We start from the raw sequence: 27257 nt of genomic DNA, 5'->3' as shown, positions 1-27257 counted from the left end.
AGACAAAAAGAACTGGTCTGTTGCTCAGTGGTCCAAAGTCCTCTTTTCCGATGAGAGCAAATTTTGCATCTCATTTGGAAACCAAGGTCCCAGAGTCTGGAGGAAGAATGGAGATGCACACAATCCAAGATGCATGAAGTCCAGTGTGAAGTTTCCTCAGTCTGTGTTGGTTTGGGGAGCCATGTCATCTGCTGGTGTTGGTCCACTGTGCTTTGAGTCCAGAGTCAACGCAGCTGTCTATCAGGAGATTTTAGAACACTTCATGGTTCCTTCAGCAGACAAGCTTTATGGAGATGCTGACTTCATTTTCCAACAGGACTTGGCACCTGCCCACACTGCCAAAAGTACCAAAACCTGGTTAAATAACCATCAGATAACGGTGCTTGATTGATTTATGGGGCATTGCCAAGAGAAAGATGAGAGACATGAGACCGAACAATGCAGCAGAGCTGAAGGCCGCTATCAAAGCATCCTGGTCTTCCATAACACCTGAGCAGTGCCACAGGCTGATAGCATCCATGCCATGCCGCATTGAGGCAGTAATTCATGCAAAAGGGGCCCAAACCAAGTACTAAGTACATATGCAAGATTAAACCTTTCAGAGGGCCAATATTTCTCTGTTTAAAATCCCCTTTCTATTAATTGTATGTGATATTCTAATTTTTTGAGATTTTCAATTTGAGGTTTTCATAAGTTGTAAGCCATAATCATCAAAATTATATCAAATGAAGGCTTGAAATATCTTGAGTTGCATGTTATGAACCTATGTTATACATTAGTTTCACCTTGTAAATCTAATTGCTGGAATAAATGAACCTTTGCACGATATTCTAATTTTTTGAGTTTCACCTGTATATATATATATATATATATATATGATTTTAATCCAGATGAGATTAAAATCACATTAGAAGAACTGCTGGCAGTAAAGCCCATTGTGTTTATTAGATTCAAGGGCACATTGACAACAATGGATCACACTGAAGTATTGGATGACATCACCAATGTCCAGTGTCCTACATATCTCTTCAAGACAGTACTGTGCCGTCATCATGATGGTTACACTGCAGAAGTCTGCTTTGATGGTACTTTTACATAATCGAGGGAGGGGATAGGGACAGATTGCCCAGTGGAAACCACTCAGTACACAAGAGGGCAACAAGGTTCTTGGTGAAGGTTTCAAATAAAATCTTTTTCCCTGTTTCCATTTCATGAAATATCAGTTTTATTCCCAGACAGCGGTGGCTGGGATGAAAATACAACAAAAACGAAACAGCATTTTGTACATCTTCTGGAGATGCTCTTAAACTTTTGAGGAGGCAGATGTTAATTCATGATTCTTTTAATGTCTCTCTAAGAACATACTTAGCTGAGATGTCTTTTGAAAATACATCACAAATGTAACAAGTGTAATTGGCTGTTGTTTGGACTGTAGGAAGAGATTTACACAAACACGAGTATGCAAATTGAGTTGAGGTTGAGTTCAATCCTGGACCTTTCTGTGTCACTGTGAAGTGATCCCTTACCACTTGTGACTTAAAGATGCTTTTGGGAAACAGGCCTTGAACATAAAGCAGGTAAACAGCTCAGGTTGCCATAATTTACTGTTGAGACTGAAGGCATCAGCTTTTAACAAATCCCATTTATGACAGCAGCCGCTGCATAAACCTATAACCAATGACTCGCCAGCTAATTTAGGTGACACGATGGGGGTTCAGTGTTTTGTCACTGTGACAGGAGTGAGAGCTGTGAGTAAACAAACTGAACCTGCAGCCCTTAAAATTACACTACTGTAGCTGCTCAGCCTTGTCAAACAGCACAAGGACTGGGTCGTGTCATTCAGTAAATATTAACTGTCCTCGCCATCTGCAGTGACTTTTCACCCTCATTTTCCCTTTGAAGCCCCACTGTACTACAGAGAAAACTATGCAACTCAGCCCATGATTGCAGGTTTCTGTAATTTTACCTTTGGATCAATAGTGCAAGCAAGACAAATACATCTCATTGCCACTGGTGTTTGTGGAGTCCTGGGTAGAAAACTGGAAATATTATGTCATTAGGCACAAGGTTTACTCAGAAAACAATGAGATCAAAGATTTCCCAATGTGTGCTGTTGGAGAATTTTTATTCACCTTGGCATAACATTTCACCCTCATCTTATTTTCCATGTCTGCACCATATTTCATGTGTATTAATATTGGTTATGCTCTGTCCTTCTCTAATGCACCCTTCCTGACTACTGCATGAGAAAAGCTATTCCTGCAAACCGAGACACAAAGAGTGATGAGACCATTGTGCTCTGAAATTTCCCTTACCATATCAGTTTTCAACAAATGAGCCAGTGCTAGTCCCTACAGCTATGTCATGAATCTACACTGTTTTTCTACTGCATCAGTCTTCATTCAGCTATAACAAGGGAGGCTAACGGTGCCATGTATTCAGTGATATGACTATCATTAGCAGATGCCCGTGTCAGAGAAAAAAAGCTGGAAAAATCAATGAAAAAGAGTGACAACATCTTTGTTTCACTGTTAGGCTCCAGCACTGATTTATAGGACCGGCTCTATTCTGCTAAGAATTCCAATGATCAAGTTCTGTGAAACGTCAATTTGCTCACTATTAAGGGACATACGAATGCTCAATGTCATCGCTCCAGACAATTAACCTTTTCAGTTTCCCCTTTTAAAATATGGCAGAGAGAGTCAAAGAGGCACCATTCATTCAAAACATGCTGCAAAACATTAATTTTCTTGCATTCTTTCAGGCAGCAAGTCATATGGACCTGGGCTTGTACCTCTCCATTCTCTGTATCATGTCAAACATTAATTCACTGACTGACCATTGAAATGGCACAATGATAACTGGCACTGAGCTCATGCAAGCTGAGGACTTTCAAGGCTGTTGATGCGTTACTCTCTTAGCATCTTTATCGTTCACGTAATGGCTTGTTTGCCCCTTTGTCTTTTTCTTTACTGTGATAAGGCTGTTGTCACAAATATCCATTTTCAGAGTAAAAGACACCCAAAAGGAGTGTGGTGTCGATTTACACACGACAAAGATAGTCACACAGCCTTTGCAGTGCTTATGTGTACGTGTGTGTGTGTGTGTGTGTGTGTGTGTGTGTGTGTGTGTGTGTCTGTGTGTGTGTTTTTGTGTTTGTGTGTTTGTGTGTGGTGCTGCTCTTAGTTACAAAAAACCCTATCTGATCCTGCATCAACTGATCTGATACACAGCTGATGAGCACATAATCTGGATAGATTGGACTGGAACATTAATCTTCTTTGCCCTGAGGAACATTTAGCCAGTTGCCACAGTCTTGAGATTTTATGTCCAAAATTCAGAATTAAAAGTCAGATAAAACATGTGAAGGTTAGTTTTCAGTGTCAAAAAAAAAAAAAAAAAAAAAAAAAAGAAGATTAGAGAGCCTGAAAAAGTCACCACCTTTATTTTATAACCTAAATAATTAAATCCGATGCCATTTCTAAAAAAAAAACGTTTTTTATTTCCGTGTCAGTTGATCTCAGATAAATCAATCTGTGAATCTCATTTTGGAGTAAAACCTTTAATCAACAAAGCTGATCACGAAGTACACGAACTCTAACTTCAGAGTCGACCGGCACCAAGATCCTGCCGCTGACAATGGTTTGGACGTCCTTGCAAACTTAATGATCCACAGGTCTAGATTTTAATGAGGAGCTTGTTCTTTGGCACTGCTGCCGATGACAATGCCAGGTCTCGTACAGAGGTTGCAGCATTAATGGCGCCACAGAGTCATTAAAAGAAAGCAAGAGCACACAGGAGGTTCTGAAGCCCTTTACTGTACACAAGCTGATCTCACTGGAGTGCTTCTCCGGTGGGAAAGACGCAGACACATCGTTAAGGTAGAAGGTCTCTAGAGGCCGGAAGCTATGATGCTTCATGAGCATGTTTTTCTTGGCAGAGCCCAGGGGATCCACCCACAAAGAGTTTGCTCTACAGAGATGCCAGGAAAGCAGCTAACAACAAAAGCACTGTAGTTCAACAAGCCTTACTTTTATAGACGCAACCTAATTACAGATGTTCATTGTTGCTATGCAGCGTGTGTGCTCAGTTTGCTGAAAAATATAAAATGTAATTATGCTGCAGTCGCAATGAAATGATATACTTAGAATGAAAGGAAAAAAAAGCATACTTTGACCTAAGTTAACCTCTAAGGCTTTTATAATTTGTTTTTTGTTTTTGCAAAGAGCAACAAACCCAAACTATAGATTAAGACAGTGCTCACATCATATACATATAGAGTGTATGTCAGAAAATTTGAAACCACAGCCACATACAGTATTTTAACACAAACTGACCACTAAATAAAAACTAGGGATTAATTTAAGCTATAGTTCACTTTCTTTCAGTGTCTACTTGACATCCTGTGAGCAACACACCAGTAAAAAGGTTTAATGAAAAGATTATTGGAATGATACAGTTGATATATTGTAGGATACTGTCGTATTTTGAGGGCATGTGTAGAGAGAAAAATCAGAAACAACAGCTTTAAGTAATCCGTTTGTTTGAGAAGATAAGGGTTGTAATTGATTATTGAATTTAAGCTAAGCTCCCTGAAAAAAGAGACTTAGGCTATGCAAAATGATTATTAAGATGACAGTCACTATGTATTATAGTATGAGAGAAGAAAAAAATGCATCTCTGTGCAGCTAGTCTCACAGTCTACGATTGAATGAGCATTGAGAAAATGTCCAATAAATGTCTGTAATGTAACCCAAATGGCTTCCAAACGACCCTTCTTGATTACACTAACAGTAGATACATTAAACCCTGTGACTGACTCTGACTGCAAAATCAGAAATGCGATGTTCCCTCCCTGAGGAACTTCTCATCCACAAAGGGTTAACTGGTACACACTCAGCTCGTACCACTGCCACTCCCTGTACCCCTCACATCCCTGATGGTTTCTGTGCACAACTCAGTCCATGTTTGTCACAAAGTGAAGCAGGAAAGAAATTACATGAGACTTAATTAAGCAAACCTGATTGTTATTCTACTTATTAATATAGCAAATGTTGAAAAAGGTATTTTTTCTCTGAGATAAGACGGTGTCAGAACTGCTGAAGGTCATGTTTTAAGTTTGTTGGTACTTGCCATTTGGCCAGGTGGATTAGACATTAGAAACAATGTGTCCAATTATCGATTAGTCAATCAACAGAAAATTAATTGGAAAAAGGATTTTGATAACCGAGTAATCGTGTAGGTAATTTTTCAAGCAAAAAAGACCAGTAATCTCAGGTTTTAGCCTCTCACATGAAGATTTGTCAGCCAAAAGAAGCAACCTGAAGACGTTAGCTTTTGCTGAGTGAAACTCTAACGGACATTTTTATTTTATTTTGTAATATTTATACACCAAACAGATTTATCAAGAAGATAATCAGCAGGGAAAACTGATAATGAAAATAATCATTAGTTGTAGCCCTACGGGGAACAGCTGATACAAACATGACTCAAGGAGGATGAGGCCAGAGGCTCAGGGACAAGAGCAGCAAGGGTGCAGGTGAGATCATTAGCACACTACAGGTCATCAAGCAGCTGCAATTGCATTTTAATTATAAAAGTGAAAGTGGTATTCTAGGCTGTGAGATATCAGTCATTAATCATAATTTGACATTAATTCTTATGTATACTCAGCATCCCATTTCTGATTAAAAGCATTACTGTAATTAAAACCAGTACATTATTGCATTACAATACGAGTCCGTCGTCAGCTGTGTTAATCATGAAACTACAAGGCAGAATGCTAATTTTACATATTTTACATTTTAGTCAATTTGGTGTCACAGTTACCTGCTACATAAGGAAAACTTTGTGACTAATAAACTCAGTGGGTTTTTTTTTTGTTTTCAAATATATTCAGTGTAAACCAAAGTCTTTACTGGAAATTACCTGAATGCATCACATGATCTGTTAAAACTCCGCATGACAGGTGAGTGTGTTCACTCACACGTGGGTATTGTATTAGAATATCTTTATGTCATTTGAGATACGTTGTTTTGGATGTGGTTGCATTCGGACAAAAACAAAACATTTAAAAATGAATGCATCTTCCCCTAAAACATCCAAATAAATGTTTCATCCGAATAAAGGAAATCTGCAACAGGCCATTTTACTTTATACAGGTATGATGTAATCTAACACTACCAGCTTGTCTCGATGTTGAAACAACGCCCATGCAAAACTTTGAACCGTCTTCCCCACCAACATGATGCAATAGCAAAGCAAATGATGTAGTGCAACCGTACAGTAAGTAGTAAATAAAAAAGTGAGAAGCTCAGGCACAGGAGGTTTATTGGGAGGCAAATGTCTGAAGGTTTTCTAAATGTATGATCTCCCAGATAATTGGATGTGCTGAATGCACTGAAACCACTTGCTTGATGTGCCGCAACCTTAGCCCTAATTGTCTCCGCTTGTGGCAATTGCCTGCTGCAGGGATTGCTCGCCTTCATGCACACATTGCCCTCCGCAGATTGGACAGGCTTTTGTGCACCACTTAATTTTCAATCAGATCCGATCCTGGCTAAGTTGCCATTCAGTGCGAAGGGAAAATGGGGGTCATATGCTCTACCCAGTGCTAATGAGAAGCTTCAGTCAACACATGGCTGTCATTTTTTATCCTGTCTTCCCCGGCAGATAAGAGGCACAGAGAAGGTCTGGCTGACATGTCTTGTCCATTTCCAACATCCAACCCATCCAACTGGGACCAGAACCAATAGTGGCTCCACTTCTTTGCAGATGGATGTCAGTTCTAAAGCAATCATTTCCAGGGGCTCTATGTTTAAGCTTGCCAAGGGGACCAATTGTCTGGATGTCAAATTAATATGAAGCAGAATCTTCAGTGATCATGAGATGCCCTGGACTGATGCTATGTGGTCTCATTAAGACATCACTGTGACATTTGAATACAGTCGATAATGGTACAATCTAATAGCTTCTGTTAAAGAATGAGCCAATGAAATTGCACCATCATATTCTAATGTAGCACTTTCATTCTACTTTCAAATTATAAATTACAAGCAATATCATACAATACTCAAGAGAAATGTAAATATGTAAATCCATTATATAAACATAATAATAGAAAGCTCTCTTGGCTATATCTCTAACACACTGTTTCCTGAACATTTGCATTGGAGCAGGGTCGGTGTTTAATCAGCAGCAGTGTTTTAGGGGACTGGAGGTTTTAGCTTGGATTTCAGATCTGCTGAACACATATGGGTCTAAAATAAGATGACCTGCACATAAATAATTTAAACTAAGTTTTGCACTGATTGTTTGGCCACCGAATGTCAGCGGCTGATAAATGATGGAAATAGACCATCGGTGACCAGCTGATCGCTGTTTCATTAGCTTCTGTATATCTAACAACAAGAAAAGTATGAGCCAATTTGTGGCAGTCAGCAGAGCGTTAGGCGATCCGGCATGTCATCCATCTGGCACTGACAGTTCATTTATGGCATTGTATTTTGAATTTAACAGCCTACAGTCATAGATTACAACCAGTTTAATATAGTGGACAGAGGGCACACCTTATGCTGCTGTAATGACGAGCTTTCCACGCAGTACTGGGGGCAACAACTGAGTGAACAACTCGACCCTTAAAAATAAATCAAACTCATATGTGATTACAATTATAGTGTTTATGCAATTCATGCTGTTGATGTGTTCAACAGTGCTATATTTGAATTCTATATTCATACTTTGTATTCGCAAAATGTGTCATTGTAAAATTGAGAGTAAAATGTATTATTCAATCAGTGATCAGCTCGTCACACACACCACTAAAAACGCTGGCAGTATGAACCTAATAAAATCCTTTTGAATGCATTATGCTTAGTATTGTAGTCAATTGGCTGAGTGCACTACCTACTTGGAAAGAAATGACACAATCTTTCCAATGACAGACTCAGCGTCAAACAGATTTTCAACAAGAAAGCACAAAGACAGTGCATATGTCTGCCAACTAATGAGCCAAAATATCAAGTGCTGTTATTGTTGCAGACCCAAACAAATCACACTAAGGGTGGGTTCACCCCTAAATTCTTGGGGTCTCAGTCCACTTCCAAACAGAATCTGGTGCAGATTGTTTGTGGTCTCTATTTTGTGATGGACGACAGGTGACTTTAGTGTGAATTCACGAGATAAACTACAATTAAATCCATCTGCTGTTTGTGAAATGTTCAGGAAGCAATCTTCTAATCGATCTGTATAAGCAATGTGTATGTAAATCATTGGGTAACCATGGTACTGAGTTATGAGCGTCAGCACAAGTGAGGGCGACTTTAACCTGTTTGTAACGACATAGCCATCCCACAGTAATGGCCTCAGTATGCTGCTGTGCAGTGCGTCTCTTTTTCGTCTTATCTGTTTGACATTAATCACAACTTAGATCGCAGTAATAACACTAACAATGATCATAATCAGTTCTTTCCATGTGAGCCGTTATCAGAGAGAATAAATATAAACATAAAAAGACTGACCTACTGTCAATCACCAGAATTTGGTTTTCCCTCATGGGTCCTGATGATGCGCTGATGATGCAGAATGACATCACCAAATAGTCCAATCAGTGAGTCACCTGTCAGTCCGTATGACTTCATGTTTACTCCTGATGGGTTGTCTATAAAAAGTCACTGTGAACCTAATCAAGATCAGTATATAATTTTTTTGTCTGGGTCCAGGTGACTTCTAGCGGCTCTGTTGGGGGGCCGCAGGTTCAATGTTTACCATGTTCTCCATCTTAGCTTAGCCTCTTAGCATGCTAGCATTAGCTAACTGGCACTGAACACAACGTACAGCTGAAGCTGATGGGAATGACATTAGTTTTGCAGGTTTCTAGTGATGAACCAAAGGACCTGATGATTGAATTGGACAAAAGGTCAGAGGAGGCAATCTATAAAATTGTTGTTGAGATGTTTTGGTGACAGTAGAGGAACTTAATAAACTTCATCCTGTGGGGAACATAAATGTCTCTATGAAGTTTCATGACAATGCATGTGATAATTCTTCAGATATTTAGGTCTGGACCAGGGTGGTGGACAGACTTACGGACCGACAGACATTGCCATCCCTGGAGCCAACTGCTAACGTGGTTAAAAAGTAATCACTTGCTTTCTACTAAATTTAATTGAAATCTGTTAAGTAGATTTCCAAGTACCTAAAGCAGACAGAGAGACAAATGGGACCAAAAACATAACCTCTTCGGTGGAGGTAACTGCAGGAAATTCATTATTATGCTGCGATAATGAGTATATATCTCCATACTGCTAGCTAAATTGAACCCATTACCTGGAGGACAAATAATCAAGTGACACATTTAACATGCCACTGAGGGCACATACCATTTTACCCACTAATAACCTCTGAATCATAATGACATCTAGATTTGGTTGTAAGCTCTATTACATTTGCTCAATTATCCATTTCCTCTGAATGCCACGGTGCCTTTTGTAGTTGTAACAAAGAACAAATTCTCTGCAGCTGTTTATTATTCAGGGAATCCCTCTGATGGCCTATGTACAGCTTTAAAAATGTAAACAACATTTCTATCATTTATGATTTTATTTCTAAATATCTGAGAGCGCAGAGAAGAAAACTGTGTTTGGCTGCGATTGCTAATTGCACCAACAGGTTCCTGCGTTGTCTTCCTGGAGATCTCATCCAATGAGAAATTGATTACACATCAGTCACAGTAAAAAGAAAAACTGTCTGGACTGAACAAGGGATGAGATGAAGGGAGAAAAAAGGGCTTTTTTTTTTTTTTTTATTCCTTCTTTTGGCTCCTGATGATCCGATATTGATTGCCTGACATTGGTCAAATATCCCACTCTGCATTGCGGATAGATGCTGATTGGTGTAGAGGGGGTGGGAGGGGGTAGTCTGACAGGACAGGGCACATGACAGAGGCTGATTAGGATTGTTACCCACCAGGGATGTACCATTGATCCGAATGCCTTTTTCTGTGATTGGAATCAAACAGATACTTTGATTGTTCACGTTGGCTTACCTACACTGTGTCTGCACAGGCTGCTCTTAAATGTATGCCAAGCAATGATGCATCTGTTAAAAGACGGTTTGTATGTTGGCTCTTGTGTAGTGTTGGGAATTGTTGTAAAAGCTTGTACATGTTTTCCTCCCTGTAGTTTGGCTTTGTTCATCTCTAAACTGAACATTTCAGCAGTGGAAGAGCGCACACTTGGTAAGGAGGACGTGCGGTTTCTTTTTGTTTTGGTTTGTTTTGGCTTTAAAATCCGAGGATGTTAACACCCCCCCCCCCCCCCCCCCCAAAAAAAAAAAAAACCTCTCTGTGGGGAGGACCACAGAGAGTTTCATGTGCAACAATACATAGATGCAAAGCCATACCCAGCCATCTGTGAAGTTACTTTTCAAAGTTAACAAGTGAGGTAAGAAACCCTGTCAAATCAATGCAGAGTCTCAGTCAGTTGTTCATGAATATTATGAATATGCTCTCTGAGAGCAATGTGCAACTATTCCCCTTCGCCCTGAGTGAAACAAAGGTGCTAAGTGTCATGAGCTCTTACTTTAGTGATGTCTACTTTTACAAAACGGAGAGTAGCCTCGTTTCCAGGGACTAAGAATAATTGCTGTGTTTATACAATAAATGGCAGAGAGCAGTCAACCTTCTCTGGGGAAATATGAACACTACAGCACTACCACCTGCTCCTGCCTTTAAACCGAGCTGTGCATTTTACAGACAGCTATATGACTGGTTTAAGATTGTGTCCTTTGTTCTTTACGTTGTGTTCACTATACAACATTATACTTGTCAACATTTCTACAGATCTTGTATGTTCTACGCTGCCTTCTGTGTTAACTACATTATGTCTGAAATGTCATTTTGTGTTATTTGATGTACTGTATCTGCTTGTCTTTTGACATGAAGTATTAAAATGTGCAGTAAACCATGAATCTACTTCAGAATGGTAATTGTTCTGCTGAGAACATTAGAGATACCCCCCCTAATTACGACGCTGCTTTTCATGTTTTTCCCTGTATAATATTCCCACTCGTATTCACCAACATCATTATTTTTCTCCATGACAAGATGAGAATGTAGATGCTTGATGGATCCACTTTTACTGCGTACAGTTTTACCATGTGTTGAACAAGATGTGATGCAGAATGTTATGTTAGACAAGAAAAGAAAGAAAAGTTATCTGATTTCTACACAGCTGCCGCCACTGTGAAGGAATAAATTGACATTTTGGGAAATACGCTGAGCTCCCAGTCCAAAGACAACAAATTGCGCCTTCCAACACCTCTAAAATCTCACTAATTAACACTTTAAATCGTATTTGGTTTATCTGTACAAAGCCTCAAATATAAAAATTAATGTCTGGACTATTTGTTTGATATGAATACTAAGTTCCCATCATCTCTGCTGGTTGCATGGAAACTACTTAATTAATCAGCTTGAGAGGTGCTGAGAGGGCGATTCTCTTAACTACGGACAGAGCCAGGAAATGTGTTTCCCTGTTTTTCCTCTGTAGGCTAAGCTAAGCTAACATGTTGCTGCCTTTAGCTTCATACTTAATGGAAAGATATGTGAATGGTATCAATCTTCTCATCACACCCTCCACCCGAAAGCAAATATATTCCCCAAAATATTCCAAAAATCTATTCCTTTAACACCAAGTTCAGTCTATTCACGGCATGTGGGGGAGTTTTTGTTTTTTTTTCCTGGAGTGCTGCTGTATGTTTGAAATCTTTTCAATAAACCATTTAGGTCTAGGGTACGAACTGTTTATGTCTACATGCCAAAATTGAGATTTAACAAGTACAAAATCTGAAGGGAACTTCGTAATGACGCTTGGTTATTTGCCAAAGAGGCTGAAGGAGTAGACTAGCTTAACATTTGGCTGAGAGCAAGTTCCCACCCAGTTTAAGTCTCTTGCTCATAGATGATTCGGTTATTCTTCTTCTTCTACATTGAAAAGTCATAAGTAACCTAGACACAGTCTTGTGTTTTTCAACAGGTCAGACATAGCACTGACACTGCTCTAAGGTTAAGCATTTGTGTTCCATGGGGACTAGATAGCTAGCGTAAATAAAATTACACAGTTTGGATAAATACATACTTAAAGGGTACAAGACACAGTATCCACTGGTCCACACGCTTCCTGTATTAGAGAAAGGTCACAGGAGCTCTTACCTTTGTAGAAGCACTCCTCACTGTGCGTGATGGTAATCCTGTGTCCTCTCAGACAGGAGGCCCGGTGGAGCTCACAATGGTTCTGGTACAGCTTCCCATCCGAGCCGCACACGGGTTTGTAGTGCGGTTTACAGTGGTCCAAGCACTTGCACTCCCCTTGGCCAGTCTCATGGTTGACCACACAGTGACGCCCCAGACCACAGTACTTGTGTTCACATGGACCTGGGTAGCCATTGTGTCCAACAAAACCTGCAGTAACAAACACAAACACACACACAAAAAAAAAAGGAGTTAATTTTTGTCTGACCACAATCAGTGATGTGTGTATCTGCGGAAACAGATGGAAGGCCTCGGTTTTAGCTCTTGTTACAGGCTGGGCTTCATTTAGGCGGTTTCAGTCCCGTCACCCCTCAGGGAATCCCCATCGATACTGGATGGTGTTTTTCTCAACTCACAAAGTGTCAGTCAAATCCATAAATTATGCAAGTCAAGTTCTCTACAAAGCACCCACCGTGGGAATGATTAAAAAAAAAAAAAAAGTGTTTATTTTATGCCACAAATCCCCCAAAATGCAATGCCAACAAAAACATGTCCTGTTTTGGCATTTGATATATGCACATGCAGAAGCAAGACTGCAAACATGTCATGTAAACCTAAAGTTCAATTAAAATACTTTAAATTAACCAGCAGAGAGAAACACCTCCTGTAAATGTGACATCTGACACTATCATTTAGTCTCAGTGGAAGATATAAGGCTTTTTTTCCTTCTTTCTTTCGTAAATTAGAAACGGTATAGAGTGGTTTACCGTTACCAATACTTCCTAAGAAAACATGACCCTTATAATGATGAGAGCTAAAATGTCACTGAGTATTCATTTGATCTGAGGGCTGAGGAGGTGAGGGTTTGAAATGAAAAGAAAAGCAAGATGAAATGTAGGAAAAGTGCCCTTGAGTGGGAAATTTATTTGTGATTGGCTTCGGGGTTGCAGTTCCACAGCAGACCCTGAACTCTGACCACTGTGTGGAGGAAGCAAGAAAAGGAGAGTTTCCCAGTGGGGATTAGTGGAGTAGCAGGGAAAAAAGGTAATAATAGAGCCAAATATTGCAGGTTGTATGTTTGTTTGTTTTTTTAGCAGGAAGAGAAATAGTTTAGAAAATTAATGTTTTTAAAAAATAAAAAAAAAAGGGATATACAGCAAGAATGTGAGGATAGCTTCATTTACAACAAGATTTTCCTTCAAGAAATGATTAGTAGGATTTTCTCCGAGGTGAGGATTGTGTTGTGGTCTGCCTTTCCAAACTGCATGGACACTAACAAGTCTTGACAGGCCACAGATCAGTCTGTACAGTAACCCATGAACTTCATCCAATAGATTGGCTTTCTAATAGCTGGTTGCTCACGCTCAGATTGCACTTTGAAATAGTCCTCAAGGCGTAGAGGTGAGGAAAAAAAGCACACAAAAATACAAGTGACCTTTTCACAAGTAGAATAAGCAGTGGACAAAAATTTTTAAGTGTTAGTGTACTGCCCTTTTATCTCATAACAAACAGAACATTTTAATGGCTACGATGCAAACTAAAATGTTCAAATACACATCCTCACACACAAACCAATACACGCTCAAACACAGTGTTGAGGAACGAAAACTCTGACACAACAGACTCTGCAGCACCAAAGTAAACAGCCTCATGAAACAGTCTCATGAACTCTTCTTTAATGAGCACAAAATAAATCATATAACACACCCTGTATATATTAGGTGAGAAGCATACGTCTAATCATTGTGAGAGGATCTGGCAGAGGAAACTAAACCACTGTGGCTTGACGTGTCCCACATTATGTTTTAATTTTCCGCAAAACTTTATTTAACCACGCCTGTTACTTTTTGATGTTTCAAGTTAACTATCTTGTTCACTGAGAAACAACCAGCCACAAACATGATAAAAATATCTTTCAGGACTTCAGGAGTTCCTTACAGTAACTTAACTTAAAATTTCATGACTCAATAGTTCTGATATGCATATCTTAACTGTGTATAGCTAAAACAGTGAAAAACCAACAGTATGTTACCTCGGCAGCCCCTAACCCTAAATTTCTATATGTTGACTGTGAAAATAATAACTTTGTTTTGTGTTATTGTAGCAAGCCTCTATTAGTTCCTTTGGCTGGTGCATTATGAAAGAAACAAAGCCATCTAGATAATTTTTTCTTTCAACATTAAGAAGGAGTGCTTATAATGAATAGTATTCAAAGTAAACATATCAGCAAATGTTCACTGTTATGTGTTTTTCTTTCATTTCCCCTCAAGTATCCAACCCTGGAACAAAAAGCAAGATTATTTTTTGATGATTATGTTCAGGCAACTCACAGCACTAGGTTATAGTTGGGGAATGATCATCACGACTTCGTTATTGATCAAGTCAACTCTAACATAAAGCATTAGACAGAATGTGAATCCTTGTCTGTGGTGTTCAGGTCGTGTACTTTCCACAACCAGCCATCCGCATCAAACGCCTCTTTCACTGCCAAACAATGTCACAAGATTTATAAGGAAACCAAATGTTGCATTGTACTGCATTAGGCATTACATTTCCTCCAAAGCATATTTGCTGATGCAAATTAGTTGCACATGATTATCATTCGTAGAGCACAGGGTTGCACTGCATTTACTCTAGATAAGTGTCCAAATGAACTGCAAGACTGTCATGCAAAAAAGAAAAATAACTCAACCCAGGAGCATACAGACTGGCATCCACAGACTTTATTCTCACATTGCACACAATCTGTTGCACTACTGACCAATAAATATCGACTAGAGAGTGGTGCTTCAATGCATTAATTACGATTTTGATGCACTAGGCTTCGAGCAGTATGATCTACTGATAGACTCACACGAAAAGCAAGATGAACACTCAGTGGGCACAGACAGCCTCAGCAGATGGTTGTAGTAATGCATTAAAGAAATGACATTGCTTCTGAGGTCAGATACATTACAAACGAGGAGTCAGTCTCAGCCTTAAAATCCTAATTCCAAAAATTAAAGATTTGTTTCCAGAGCCTTGTGTAATCCTGCTAACAGATAAGAGCCACATAAATGCAAGGTTTTGTTTTTCCTCGTATTTAAAGACCATGAATTTCAAATCTTCCTGGGCATCACAGAGGATTTCAGTATTATTAAATCCTTAAATTTCACGTTTGACAGCTATGTGGCTTTCAATTAAATGTGTTCATTTTAGCAGTTGGACATCGGGGTAAACAAACCGACTTCAAGTGTTAAGCCTCATTCACATCCATAACATCTCCCCACACACAGTCCTGCACTATCCTCTAGCCGTCACAGAGGATTCAGACGAGATACGAGTGTGTACACTGTGACCTGATTGGAGCCAGTCAATTTGCTAGTTTATTAATTCCCCGCGGTGCCCTGGCATAATGATTATTCAGTGAATTTGTGTCGCACAGCCAGGCATCCTCTGCCACCAGCAGGGTCAGCGAAGGGCGCAGTCATTTGTTATCAGTATGCACATCCAACGGTCTGGTCATCAGCTGACATCAGAGACAAATGAGGAATTGCGGACAGCCATTCATTTATCGATGACCTGTTACTTTTTCAGAGCGTGGACTGAAATACATGATGCTTAGCATTATGTCGACTGCAGCATGTCGAAAACACTGCATCAGTTGTACGCCTCAGTCAGCCACTGCAATTGCAGTTCACATTGATCTTTGTCCAGACTCGTGTAATACATCTCATGGAGGAATTTGGTAAAAGATGTTAAGAGTATTGTTTGATTTATGATATAGGAATATACATAAATGAAATTTATTTGGCCTGACTGTGTTATGTTTTGTTGTTCTTGATCTGCTGTATGTCTACTGTATTAGTGTGTAAATTCATTGAACAAAAAAAAAAATTCCTTGTATGTGTTCACATGCTCAGCCAATAAAGGTGATTTTGATAGAACACAAAGTTGTAGTCATGACAATAAACTATGCTTCAAATACAGCTGGTGCTGCAAAGAAGCTACAAATTCTAACACCTGGGTGTTTCACAAACATCTTCAACTCAGCAGCACAGAGGATCTACACGTCACAGTCAATGAAGTTGACCATTGACTTTTTGGATATAAAATGTCATCACTCCTTCATTTTATCCTATTAAACACAATGAAATTTTAATTATGATTAGCATAAGATTTCTGGAGTTATGGCCAAAAATGTGTTTTCGTGAAGTCACAGCGACTTTGACCTTTGACCACCAAATTGTAATCAGTTCATCTTCAAGTCCAAGTGGACGTTTGTGCCAAATTTGGAGAAATTCCCTAAAGGCGTTTCTGAGATGAATGGGACGGCCAGACTCCATTCACCATCTGTGTGTCATTTGCACTTGACAACTATGACACAAACGACAGCCAATCACCTTCATAGTATATGTAAAAAAAAAAAGCTTGCATACTTTATGACTAAAGCCATAAAAAAGAGGAAGATATAATTGCAAATCCTTAATTCAACATTTATATTACTACAGCGAAACGTTCACTGAACATCTGCAAATCCACCGTATGACCTTTGATCAAGTTCTATAATAACAATCAATGATCAACAATTTCAGTATTTTAAAATCAGCGAAAGCTTTCAGCATGGAGAATGCATTTAGATGCAAAGAAAATCAGTCTGAATTGTCTCATTAAAAATAAAGCAGGCAGTTAATGCACCCTGTGCCAGTAAAATGTTAACCTTTAGTCTGAGCATGTAGGCAACACCAAGGTCCTGACATATGTTACTCCAGTGTGCCTCATTTGAAGGGCATCATCCTTCGATGCATGCGTAATGAGGTGAACACAGTGCGCAGGGATAACAGACATACTTGGACAAGGCCAACATAATCAGATTGTCATTGCAGATGGATCAAAGCTTCGATATCACAGCAGAAGACAAGCCTGCGAAAAAAACACAAAAGCGGTATAATGGAAACTGCCCTCCACAAATGTGCAACAACCCGCTCTCTGTGTGTAAAGTCATTCAAGCCGCCTTCTGACATCTCTGGTGCTCATTCTGAATCTAAATGCTCACATCCACTTAAGCAATATGCCCCGATGTTTTCAAGCATGTTTACTCTCGGACAAGCATCTTTTTTCAACATGCTATACTCCGCTTCCTTTTTCTGGCATGGCTTTTTCCTCTCTTCCTAAACTAAGAATGTTCGTTTGGTACACATCCGATGTTTTCCATTACAGCGGCTCAGAGTCCTGAGGGAGAGTGCCGAGTGTGGTAAACAACAGTCAGAGGCTCTGAGCTCACTCGGTGCACAAAGTTAAGCTGGCCCACAAGGCCCATGAAGGAGAACAAGGGGATGCAAATCAGAATAAACAACTACTAAAACAATACTAAAACTTTTACACGGCACATAAACAATGTCACATTCCCTCACACCAGCTGACAGTTTGCTTGATTAAGTTCTTTGAAAGTCTCAGCAGACGTCGAGCAGGTATATAAGAGGATACACAAGCACCTACAGCTGCAGCAGCAGCAGCAGCAGCAGCAGCAGCAGCAGCTAAGTGTATTTTTAGTCAACCTGCTGTCATGCAAAGAACAGAGTTCAACGTATTCAATGTATTAACGGCTAAAGGTCTGACATCATTCAATCTGCCATGACCCAAGGTTTTCTCAAACAATCACTGAATTAAACTGTGACCATTAGCAGTGTCGTAGAGTCTAATAGTGGAACAGTGAGCTCCTGAATGTCACCAATTTATTAACAGTGAATATTTATGAAGCGAGGAATTTAATGGCACAGAGCACAATTCATTTTCAGTCAGTTCGAGTTATAGGTATCCACAGTTTCTTAGATTTAATTTCAGATTTGCAATAAGGGAACAACTAGCAGTTTAGTTTTTCCTAAAGACACTTCAACAAACCTGTAACCATCGGACAGTGTTTTGAATTCGATAATCCATAATTTCATAATTTCATAATTTCATAATTTGACTGATTTCTGTATTTACACATTATTCAGTTGATAAAAATGTTGAAAATGTTAAACATTGTCATGCCATAAACAACTGCACTGCCAAAGGATACAGTTCAGTTAACTTTCAGAGGGTACTCGAGTGTTTACTCAAAATCTGCATTTATCAACATGTTGAAAACCATACAGTTCCTGTCTCTAATGGAAAGTTGATTCCAGGTCTACAAGTGTAAATATGCATAATCATTTTTGCACACTCAGCTGTCAATTTAGAAAGCTCCCGTGTTCTGAAATATGGAGAAATATGCAGCAACTTCACCGGAAGTATTCTTGGCTGATTTGATTTAAAAAAAAAAAAAAAAATGTTGTCTGGTGGAAATAAGTATCAGAAAAGCAGCCAGTTGTAGCTTTGTTATCTTCAACTTTATGCATGTCAAGTCAAATACTCAATTTCATCTGCCTCCAAGGTGTAGACCTGTATCCATCAGCAACGTTACGGAGGTGTTGTGTTATCACCTGCTAAAATGCACTTCGTCTCCTTCCCCCATCATACGCTAATTGCCACACTGTGACAACACTTTTACTCCTGGTGGCATAAACAACTCATGAACATTTTATGAGTAGCTATTTGAGGCATAAGAGCTTTTTCAACCCTTTGGAGCCGAGTAACCCACTATGTTTAAAACATTGATGACTTCCCTTCCACCTCAATGGGTCCGTTCCATAGTCCTTCCTCTGAAATGCAAAACAAATGCAAAGTTTTTGGGGGTTTTTTTCTTAAATGTGTGATGCCATTTCTTATATTTAGTAAGTTCATGCTTTTGTAGTCAAACATAACTCACCATGTGACTGTAGGCAGACAAATAAAAAGTCTCATTCTGTTGCATGGTTGGAGCAGATACACTCTCGCTATTTATTTATGTGGCCTTATTCTTTTGCTATTTTTGTTACGGTTAATGAATTCAATCAAGCCAAACTGCAAATGGACATGGACGAATCCATGGTATCATTAATAAAGGCCTTCTATGTTTTAATGAAAGCAGCGCTCTGCAACCTCCTGATCTGAAACCTTGCCAGCTTTATTCTGCGTCTCTGCTTTCTAACTGTAAACAAGAATTACCATGCCTCCATCTACCAGTCCAGTTGCAGTTTACACACAAGTTTGTCCATTCTCATATACTTCACACATACATCTTCAACCCCACAGCACAAACAATCTATATAATCACAACAGTTCCAAGGTGGGCACCCAGTCATCAGTTCACTATCCGACCAAATGTAAAATATGGTCACAATCTGTTCCTGAGTTACAGCACTGACTAATGGCCAGAAATGGTTTTGCAGCATTATGATGTCACAGTGAAGTTGACCTTTGAACTTTTGGATAAAAATGTAAAAAATCTTTAAAAAAAATCACTTCATGATTTTATCCTATTAGACATTTGTGTGAAATTTTGTCATAATTACCGAATCAGTGACCTCGACCTTTGACCATCAAAGTCTAATCAGTTCATCTTCAAGTCCAAGCGAACGTTTCCACCAAACTTGAAGAAATTGCCTCGATATCAGTTTCACAAGAATAGGAAGGATGTATGGACGTACATTAACCTGAAAACATAATGACTCTGACCACAGCTGTCATGGACGTGGAAGCATATAAATGTGAAGAAAAAGCATTTGCATTCACACTTTAGACATTTAACTCTTGCATGAAATGCAATTTTTTCTTTAATAATAAAAGCTGCCATGTAAGAAGTGCAAAAGTCAAAGTCACTACATGCTGACAGGAGTGGCAGAACAAAATACTTGTGTGCCTCGAATTACCACATGTGATGGAAAGGTCTTAGATAAAGAAATACAGCAAGAGGTAAATATATTGTATTTTCAAACAAGACAGGAACATTTCAGTGCAGGTATAGGAGGCAGATATGGGATAGGTGGTTGTTTACTACTGAACATTCATCTTGTAGCTCTCAACAAAACACAACTGACAGCACATGAATAGACTGTGCCGAGTGTTTGTGGAATCTAAAACAGCACCCAAATCAAGTCGCGTTCAATTTATTCATAAAATACCGTCTGACACATTCATCACAAACCACTTAGCAGACTACAAAGGATAAACTGTAAACACAAATTAAAACTATATGAACAGACTGCACATGGGATATTCTCCAGCCTGTCATTGGTTCAGAAAGACATTAATAGCCATACCACAGCTGTCCGCTGCAGTGCCTAAAAAGTACCTCCCCCCCAACTGTGAACCTTTTTTCATATCTTATTGTTTTACAACTATGAATCACAGCAGATTAATTATGTTTCTTTGACACTGATCCATTAGAGAGAAAAAAAGGTTTTAATGTAATGATAAAAGCATCTCTTTTAGGATAAAAACAACAAATGTTTGTTTTCTCAACAAGGTTTTCAATTTATGCAGAAAATGAGGTCTGTTATTTACATAAACACTTTGTTCTAGGACTTCAATTCCACATATTAAACTCGACTGTGCCTTCTGATGCTGTAAAATGTTATTTTTCTATTAATTGCATGTGTGGTTCAAATGCGACGCAAAATGTTGAATTGTAGAAATTATCCTGTTGAGCAATACGTGTGCATATTTATATGTACACTAAAAGGTTTTTTTTGTTTGTTTTTGTTGTTTTTTTCCCCCATTTGCAAATATTCTACTGAAAACCTGCTGTGAGAGATATTACATCTGGTTTGGTCAACAGAAAGAGGTCATCACATGACCCAATTATGTTAACAAGTAGCCAGGAAGGCTACAGCAAAAATAGCTATAAAATAACCAAGTGCAAGCAGATCTATAACACAACTTGGAGCCACTGGACGTACAGATTTTTTTCATTATCAAATCAAAAATTCCATAAATGGCATCCTGCCACCTGCCAACAGTAAATGTTTGATTCTTTTAATCATGAACATTATCTTCCTCTAACTTTACTCCATGACGCTATAACAACTGAGCCCGTTGCTTCAATTTGCTGTGAGAAAAGGTTGAAAGCTCAGAAAAATATTAGTAAGTGGACTTGATTAATCTATTGACCAAAAAGAGATTCATCGATAATTCAACATATTAGTTGAAGCCCTAGTTGAAATAAAAAAATGTCACCAATTGATGATACTGGCTATAGCTAATTAACATTGTTTTAGTAAGTGACTAACAACCTTCAATCACTAGTGGATTGTGTTTTTGCAGCAAGACAGCGTCACTATTCTTCTCTAGCAAAGTAACCAGCTGATCACAAAGCTGCAGTTTCAGGAGCTGCAGTCTCCCAGCACGAGTTGTGACCTCCAGTATTTGAAGCAAACACTGCGGTAGTTGTTTCAAAGTGTTGCATACTGTCAATCAACACTTGTTATCTTGTGTAGCTCATCTCTTTTCAGATTGTATCTACAGGTTGTGAATATTATTAGGCTGGCATTCATCTCTGTAGTGTTTGTGCCTTGTCATCAGACAAAATGTGATTACAGATGCTAATCGAACCTTTGAGTGTTATTTATAACTTAAGTTACTTACAATTGTTAAAAGCTAACGCTAATTAAATTCAGTATGGGGGATCCAGATTTGAAAAGCAGATTCAATACTCCATTTGGAGTCAATTAAGTGCTATCACACCACAACTCTGGCACTGGTTATGCACCTTTTTGTTTTAAATGTTTCAGGAGTTGTTGATTTTAGAGTCAAGATAAGCTCTATTTTCTCTACCCTATTGTATACTACCAGGTAAAATACAATTTCCATTTTTTAATGAAAAGTTCTGTACCTACACTTGCTCCGCTAGATGTTATTTTTTAATCACTTTTTAGCTCCAGAAGACACAATGTGACCGAGGCAATAGCTAATGGAATAAAATCTACACTGCATATCCATCACCCTAATGTGCATCTGCTTCTTATTGAGTTACTACACTTGTTACCATCTCCTTTCAGATTTGACTGTTATTAAGATTGTGAACTTAACACTTACTTGTGCCTCAGCAGATGCTACAATATTTCCATTTATTCTATTTTAAGTTATATAGTCTAACTTATTGTGTAATGGCTGCGATGTAAAATGGAGCCATGTGAAATACTTAAGTCATTATCAAAAGAAAAACAGAAAAATGGAGTCAATTTCAGTAACAAGACTGAAAGAAATGTGTTACTTCCACCCTCTTACAGTATGTGCTGCGCTGGTCCCTGGCTGAGTGCATGTGCTACAGAGTGGATATGAGAGCACCTGGCAGCCACTTGGCAACTTTCCGTCCCATTTCATTCCCCCGCCTAATGACTGAACGTGGGCCCGGCTCCTCTCTCATTCTGTCCACATCAGGATGCAGCACTGAGAGCGTTTCCACCAACAACCCCATTTATCAGAGATTGCAGACTAATTGTAAGCACCCCACGCTACTCCCATTACCACTTCACATTACAGTGGGTTGTCTGGTTGGTGGGCAAACAGCAGAAAACTGAGCAATTTTTTTATCCATATCTGATATTTTTGAATTTGTTTTCTCTGCTGTTGTAATGGTTTTTATATGACTGTCTTGTTGCATCTCCATATTTAAGGATCAAATATTAGGATACAAAGACAAGGAATCTTCAACAAAATGTAAAGACTTGTGTATCAATATGTATGTATCAATGTATCAATATCTGTGAAGCGTTTCTGAGATAGAGAGAAATTGTTGTACTTCTCCCAGACAGGTAACAGACCGCTAACTTCATTGTCCTGTAATATCTAAATGTGCTGTACATTTAGGTAGATTTAGCATGAAAGCAGGCAATAAGTGCCTGTCTTCAATGTTGCTAATAGTTCAGCCTTCTGCTAATAGAGCTGCAGGAGGGAGGCTGCATTTTCAAGATCACACATTTTTTTTTGCTGTTGTTGTTGTTTTTTGTTTGTTTTTAGATTTCTGCACAAACACTGACATGATCATACAATCGTCTTTTCTCCTTCTCATAGCTATTTTTGTTTGGAGTAAGACTCGACAAGGCCAACAGCAAGGATGCAGGGTTACAGCTAGGATTATATTTATTCAGTGAAGAAAACAAATATGTACTATAGTGGCTGTATGCTTTCTCGAACACACTCAAATGAAATCACCACAATGAATATGTTTTTGTTCATCTAGCAATTGTAAAAGTAATTTCAACATTCAATGCTAAATACAAAGCATTAAAAGCCTCGGTGACTCACCTGGTAGAGCACGTACCACATGGGCTTTGTCCTAATGGGCCTATGGGTTCGAGTCAGACCCACGGCCCTTTGCTGCATGTCACCCCCTCTCTCACCCTGACGTTCCTGTCTCTCTCTCACTGTACTGTCAGAATAAAGGCTCAAGGTAATGTTGCACTGTTTGATTTGAAGGTTTTAAGGTCAACAAATAAGGTACAAGTACTTCTCATAATGGGAAATGTGCAGAGAAAAAAAAAAAAAAAAGAGATTTGATTAGTCTCTAGACATAATCGCTATGATCCATACGTAGGTGCTCCTTCCCTGGAGCAAACAAGGACAGAGAATGAGAGCAAGAACTCTTCGAAATTCATCCATCCATCCATTATCCATAACCCTTTTCCTTACAGGGTCGCTGGGGACCTGGAGCCAATCCCAGCTGACGTTGGGCGAGGGCAGGTACACCCTGGATAGGTGCTAGTCTATCACAGGGCTGACATATAGATTCAAACAACCATTAACACCTATGGGATATTAAGAGTCACCAATCAACCCTACCCATATTGTGGGAGGAATCTGGCAGGTTTGAACCCAGAACCTTCTTGCAGTGAGGCGACTGTGCTGACCACAGCACCACCATGCCGCCAAGCAATCAAATACCAGTAGAAGTAAAAAGGTTTCCATAGCAATGGATATCTTGTCTGTGATGAAGCTCATATGGTTGTCGGTCTCTGTCTCAGGTTGAAAAGCTGAAGAAAAGGATCAAGGCTTTTGTTATTTAGCTCGCTGAGGGTTATACCGTTTAAACTCAATAGGGGCCTTTCTTTCAAAAAAATCTTGTGCCATTCAAAAATAGGGCATGATTTTGGAATACAATCGTCAAAGTGTTTGTGAAGAGATTAAACAACACATTGCTCCTGTCTGACAAAAAAAAAACATCAGAAAAAGGGAGGTTTTTCCTTTTTTTTGTTTACAATGATGAAACACATGAAAGACCATCAGCTCACGGAGGAACAGAAGAAAACAAAACTTGTAGCTGATTTTTTTTCCCCCCCAAACTGCAGTGATAAGCTAAACCCCCTGCTGATAACAAGGCCATGCAAGACAACAAGAGTGTACTGTCAGTCAAACTGACTTTTTTTTTTAAATCTCTCCACATACAAACCGCGATACTAACAGTGCAATATAAAAATAAAAAAGAGCTTTGAAAGATAATCTGGAATTGGACTGTGTTGGAGGCACCAGGACCTTTTGTTCTTTTCATTCACATGGTCTATTCATGCTTTCTAAAATTACCACCAAATACTGTCTTGTGTTTTAAGGTGAGGAGATTAATGTCCAGCTCCTGGGAAAAGTTGAATAAAGACTGCTGAGAAATCTTTAAGAATTTATTCTCATATTCATAATTTTTGGACTATGTGGAAGGGCTGAGTGGCATTTGTATGGAATTATTTCATGTTTGGACACTGATGTGGTCCTGCCATTCAGATAAAAGGTACATTAAAGTTAATCTTGGCTTAGGGCAGGAGCTGTCCCTCAAGATAATGTTCCTTTCTATGATTACTCTGTTGACCTTCAGATGGAAAAAAAAGCACTGCTATTGCCAAGCTTTCATCATTATCCACTGTAAGTACCACGGGTTCATGCAGATCACTAAGAATTATTGATGAATCTCAATTAGATTCGTCTCACTCCATTTAATTCTACATATTCAGGATATGGTTTGCCAAAAATTATGGGTATCAACATCCTGGGAGTCATTTATATGCTGAAGCTGAGTGTTGATGGTAATATTGTTGATCTTGCTAAGTGTGTAGCACGTTATGCTTCCTTTGGCAGAACTGATGGTCGCCATGACAGCTATCAAACTCTTTTTTACCCTTCTGTGTGTGTTATTTTCAAATAAGCAGTTTAATGTTCTTTTCAAGTTCATTAAGCAATTCAACAAAATGAAAATATATTACATGTCGGTATCGTACAGTATGACTCATAAATGTTATTCTTATGGCCAAGGGCCGTCACTCAATTTTTATGAGCATGAATAATTCCCCCTCAAAGCCACAAGCCACATAACTATAATTTGAACCTTTTATGCAATCAGGATTCAGAATCTGTAGAATAAAAATCTGTCAAATAAAAAGAAATGATGGTGAGACTAAGTGATAAAGCAACTAGAGAGTTATTTTTTTCCCTGAAGGTAACAGTGAATTTCCTACATCTGAACTCATTACCAGGGCTGGAGTGTGAAGCTCATTTGGTTTGCAGAAAAATCAAATGTTACAAGTCCACAAAAATCTGTCTTCAATTAATTATCAGTGGAGCAGTTCAAAACTGCTCAAGTAGATGCACTCTTCTATTGCTGAGAAAGATTTTTTGACTTTAAACCAGGGGGCAAAGGCAGTCAAACAGCTAACATACCACTTAAATGTGTTTCCAGGGGTGAGAGCAGCAGAGCTATCTCAGTTAATCTGCATTTAAAGAAACACTATTTGAACAATAATTCTTCACAGATTGTAGCTCATTAGAAGCTTGTGACCAAGACAAGAAACAGTTCAGTAGTTCAAATCATGGTTCACACAATGCAGAGTCCTGCTGGTTTTCTTTCCAGCCATCTAATTAGGAACTGACTTACACCTGGGACACGGGTTAAGTAGTTAATGATCAGGTAGGATGGAAAAAGACTGTGCAATTTATCACAATTTTTATTCAAGAATCAGGTTAATTTAGGATAACAGTTGCAATCTTTGAGGGAACTTTTCCAACTGTCTGGAACTCAAACTGGATTAGACTACATTTTAATCTTCTCACAGGTAACTGTAGTAATATATTTATAATAATATGCTCCTTGTTTTGTACTAAACACCTGTTATCTCAGTAATGACCATCAAGAAGCAACATCAAAGTTTCTGAGTCTCTCTCAGATGCTATTCATGTTGCGTATGAATAGTGGTTTATTATAAATAAGAAAAAAAGAAAACTCAGCATCATTCAAAGGGAATTAGCTTGTATTAGAAGCATTTTTCATACTCAGTGAATGATGATCTTAAGAAGAAAATTGATGAATGAGCGGCAGACAACCAAATGTAATATTATGTTAATCTTTTTGTGGGTGTGTTTTTGATGCCACTGTCAGATAACTTATGGGCTATATCCAAAGATTTAGACACTTTTCCTGAAAAACACAGACGTGAGCATGAAGTTAAAACTGAGCAAGAAGATCTGCAGTGCAAACGCAGCTTAATACTCTTTGTATTGCAGAGTGACCATGAAAGGTATAGCTGGCTCTTTCCCCCGAGGAGGTGAAGAGTTGTGCCGTACAGTATTTAGGCCATACATTTACTGTCCTCTTATGGCTTAGTGGGTCAAGGAGCATTGAATGACCTGTAAAGATAGCCACAAAGTCCTGTGGGAATTCAAAAGGAAATTCCTATAGGCGTTTTTTTTTTTTTTAATTCTGCAACTCATCCAAGTGCCTGTCAGAGGTGCTCATAGGCAGATGGTGCAGTGCAGTCCCACAGCCTGTCTTTAAAAACAACTTCTCTCCCTGCCCATAAAAGGAATGCACAGTCCACAGTAACTTGATTAAGACCCACTGTATGGAAGCTATTACAAATTAAATTGTGGTCAAACAGTGAAAGGCTAGATGGAACAACAGGGAGTTTTCCAGTAATCCTGTCTGAGAAAAGTGCAGGGCAACGCAGTGCTCACCGCTCCTCTGTACAGCTGTGACGAGTTATAAAAACTATAACCCAGGCCCGAGGGGTGGTGTGTAATTTTAGAATTAATATACAATTTAGAGCTTGGTGTTTGCAGCCTCTGAATTATTCAAATGTACTGCTGCTATGGGCTTGGGTCTGGTAGGGGCAAGGCAGCAGCTATGCATACAGATTAATATATTATG

At 38.9% G+C, this 27257-nt stretch overlaps 1 protein-coding gene across 1 annotated transcript in view; it reads right to left on the bottom strand.

Annotated features, from left to right (window-relative positions):
* Positions 1–27257, bottom strand: part of fstl5 (follistatin-like 5) — a 152403-nt gene that overhangs the window by 84872 nt on the left and 40274 nt on the right. Inside the window, exon 4 of the mRNA XM_023408545.2 lies at positions 12212–12460. Coding sequence (XP_023264313.1) covers positions 12212–12460 — 249 coding nt within the window. The remainder of the gene's footprint in view (positions 1–12211; positions 12461–27257) is intronic.

This window comes from Seriola lalandi, unplaced genomic scaffold, assembly GCF_002814215.2.
Source record: "Seriola lalandi dorsalis isolate HSWRI2012SDOR001 ecotype SW California unplaced genomic scaffold, Sedor1 jcf7180002054367, whole genome shotgun sequence".
Taxonomy (NCBI): domain Eukaryota; kingdom Metazoa; phylum Chordata; class Actinopteri; order Carangiformes; family Carangidae; genus Seriola; species Seriola lalandi.
The sequence above is the reverse complement of the archived record's forward strand: the minus strand, read 5'-3'. Positions and strand labels throughout refer to the sequence as shown.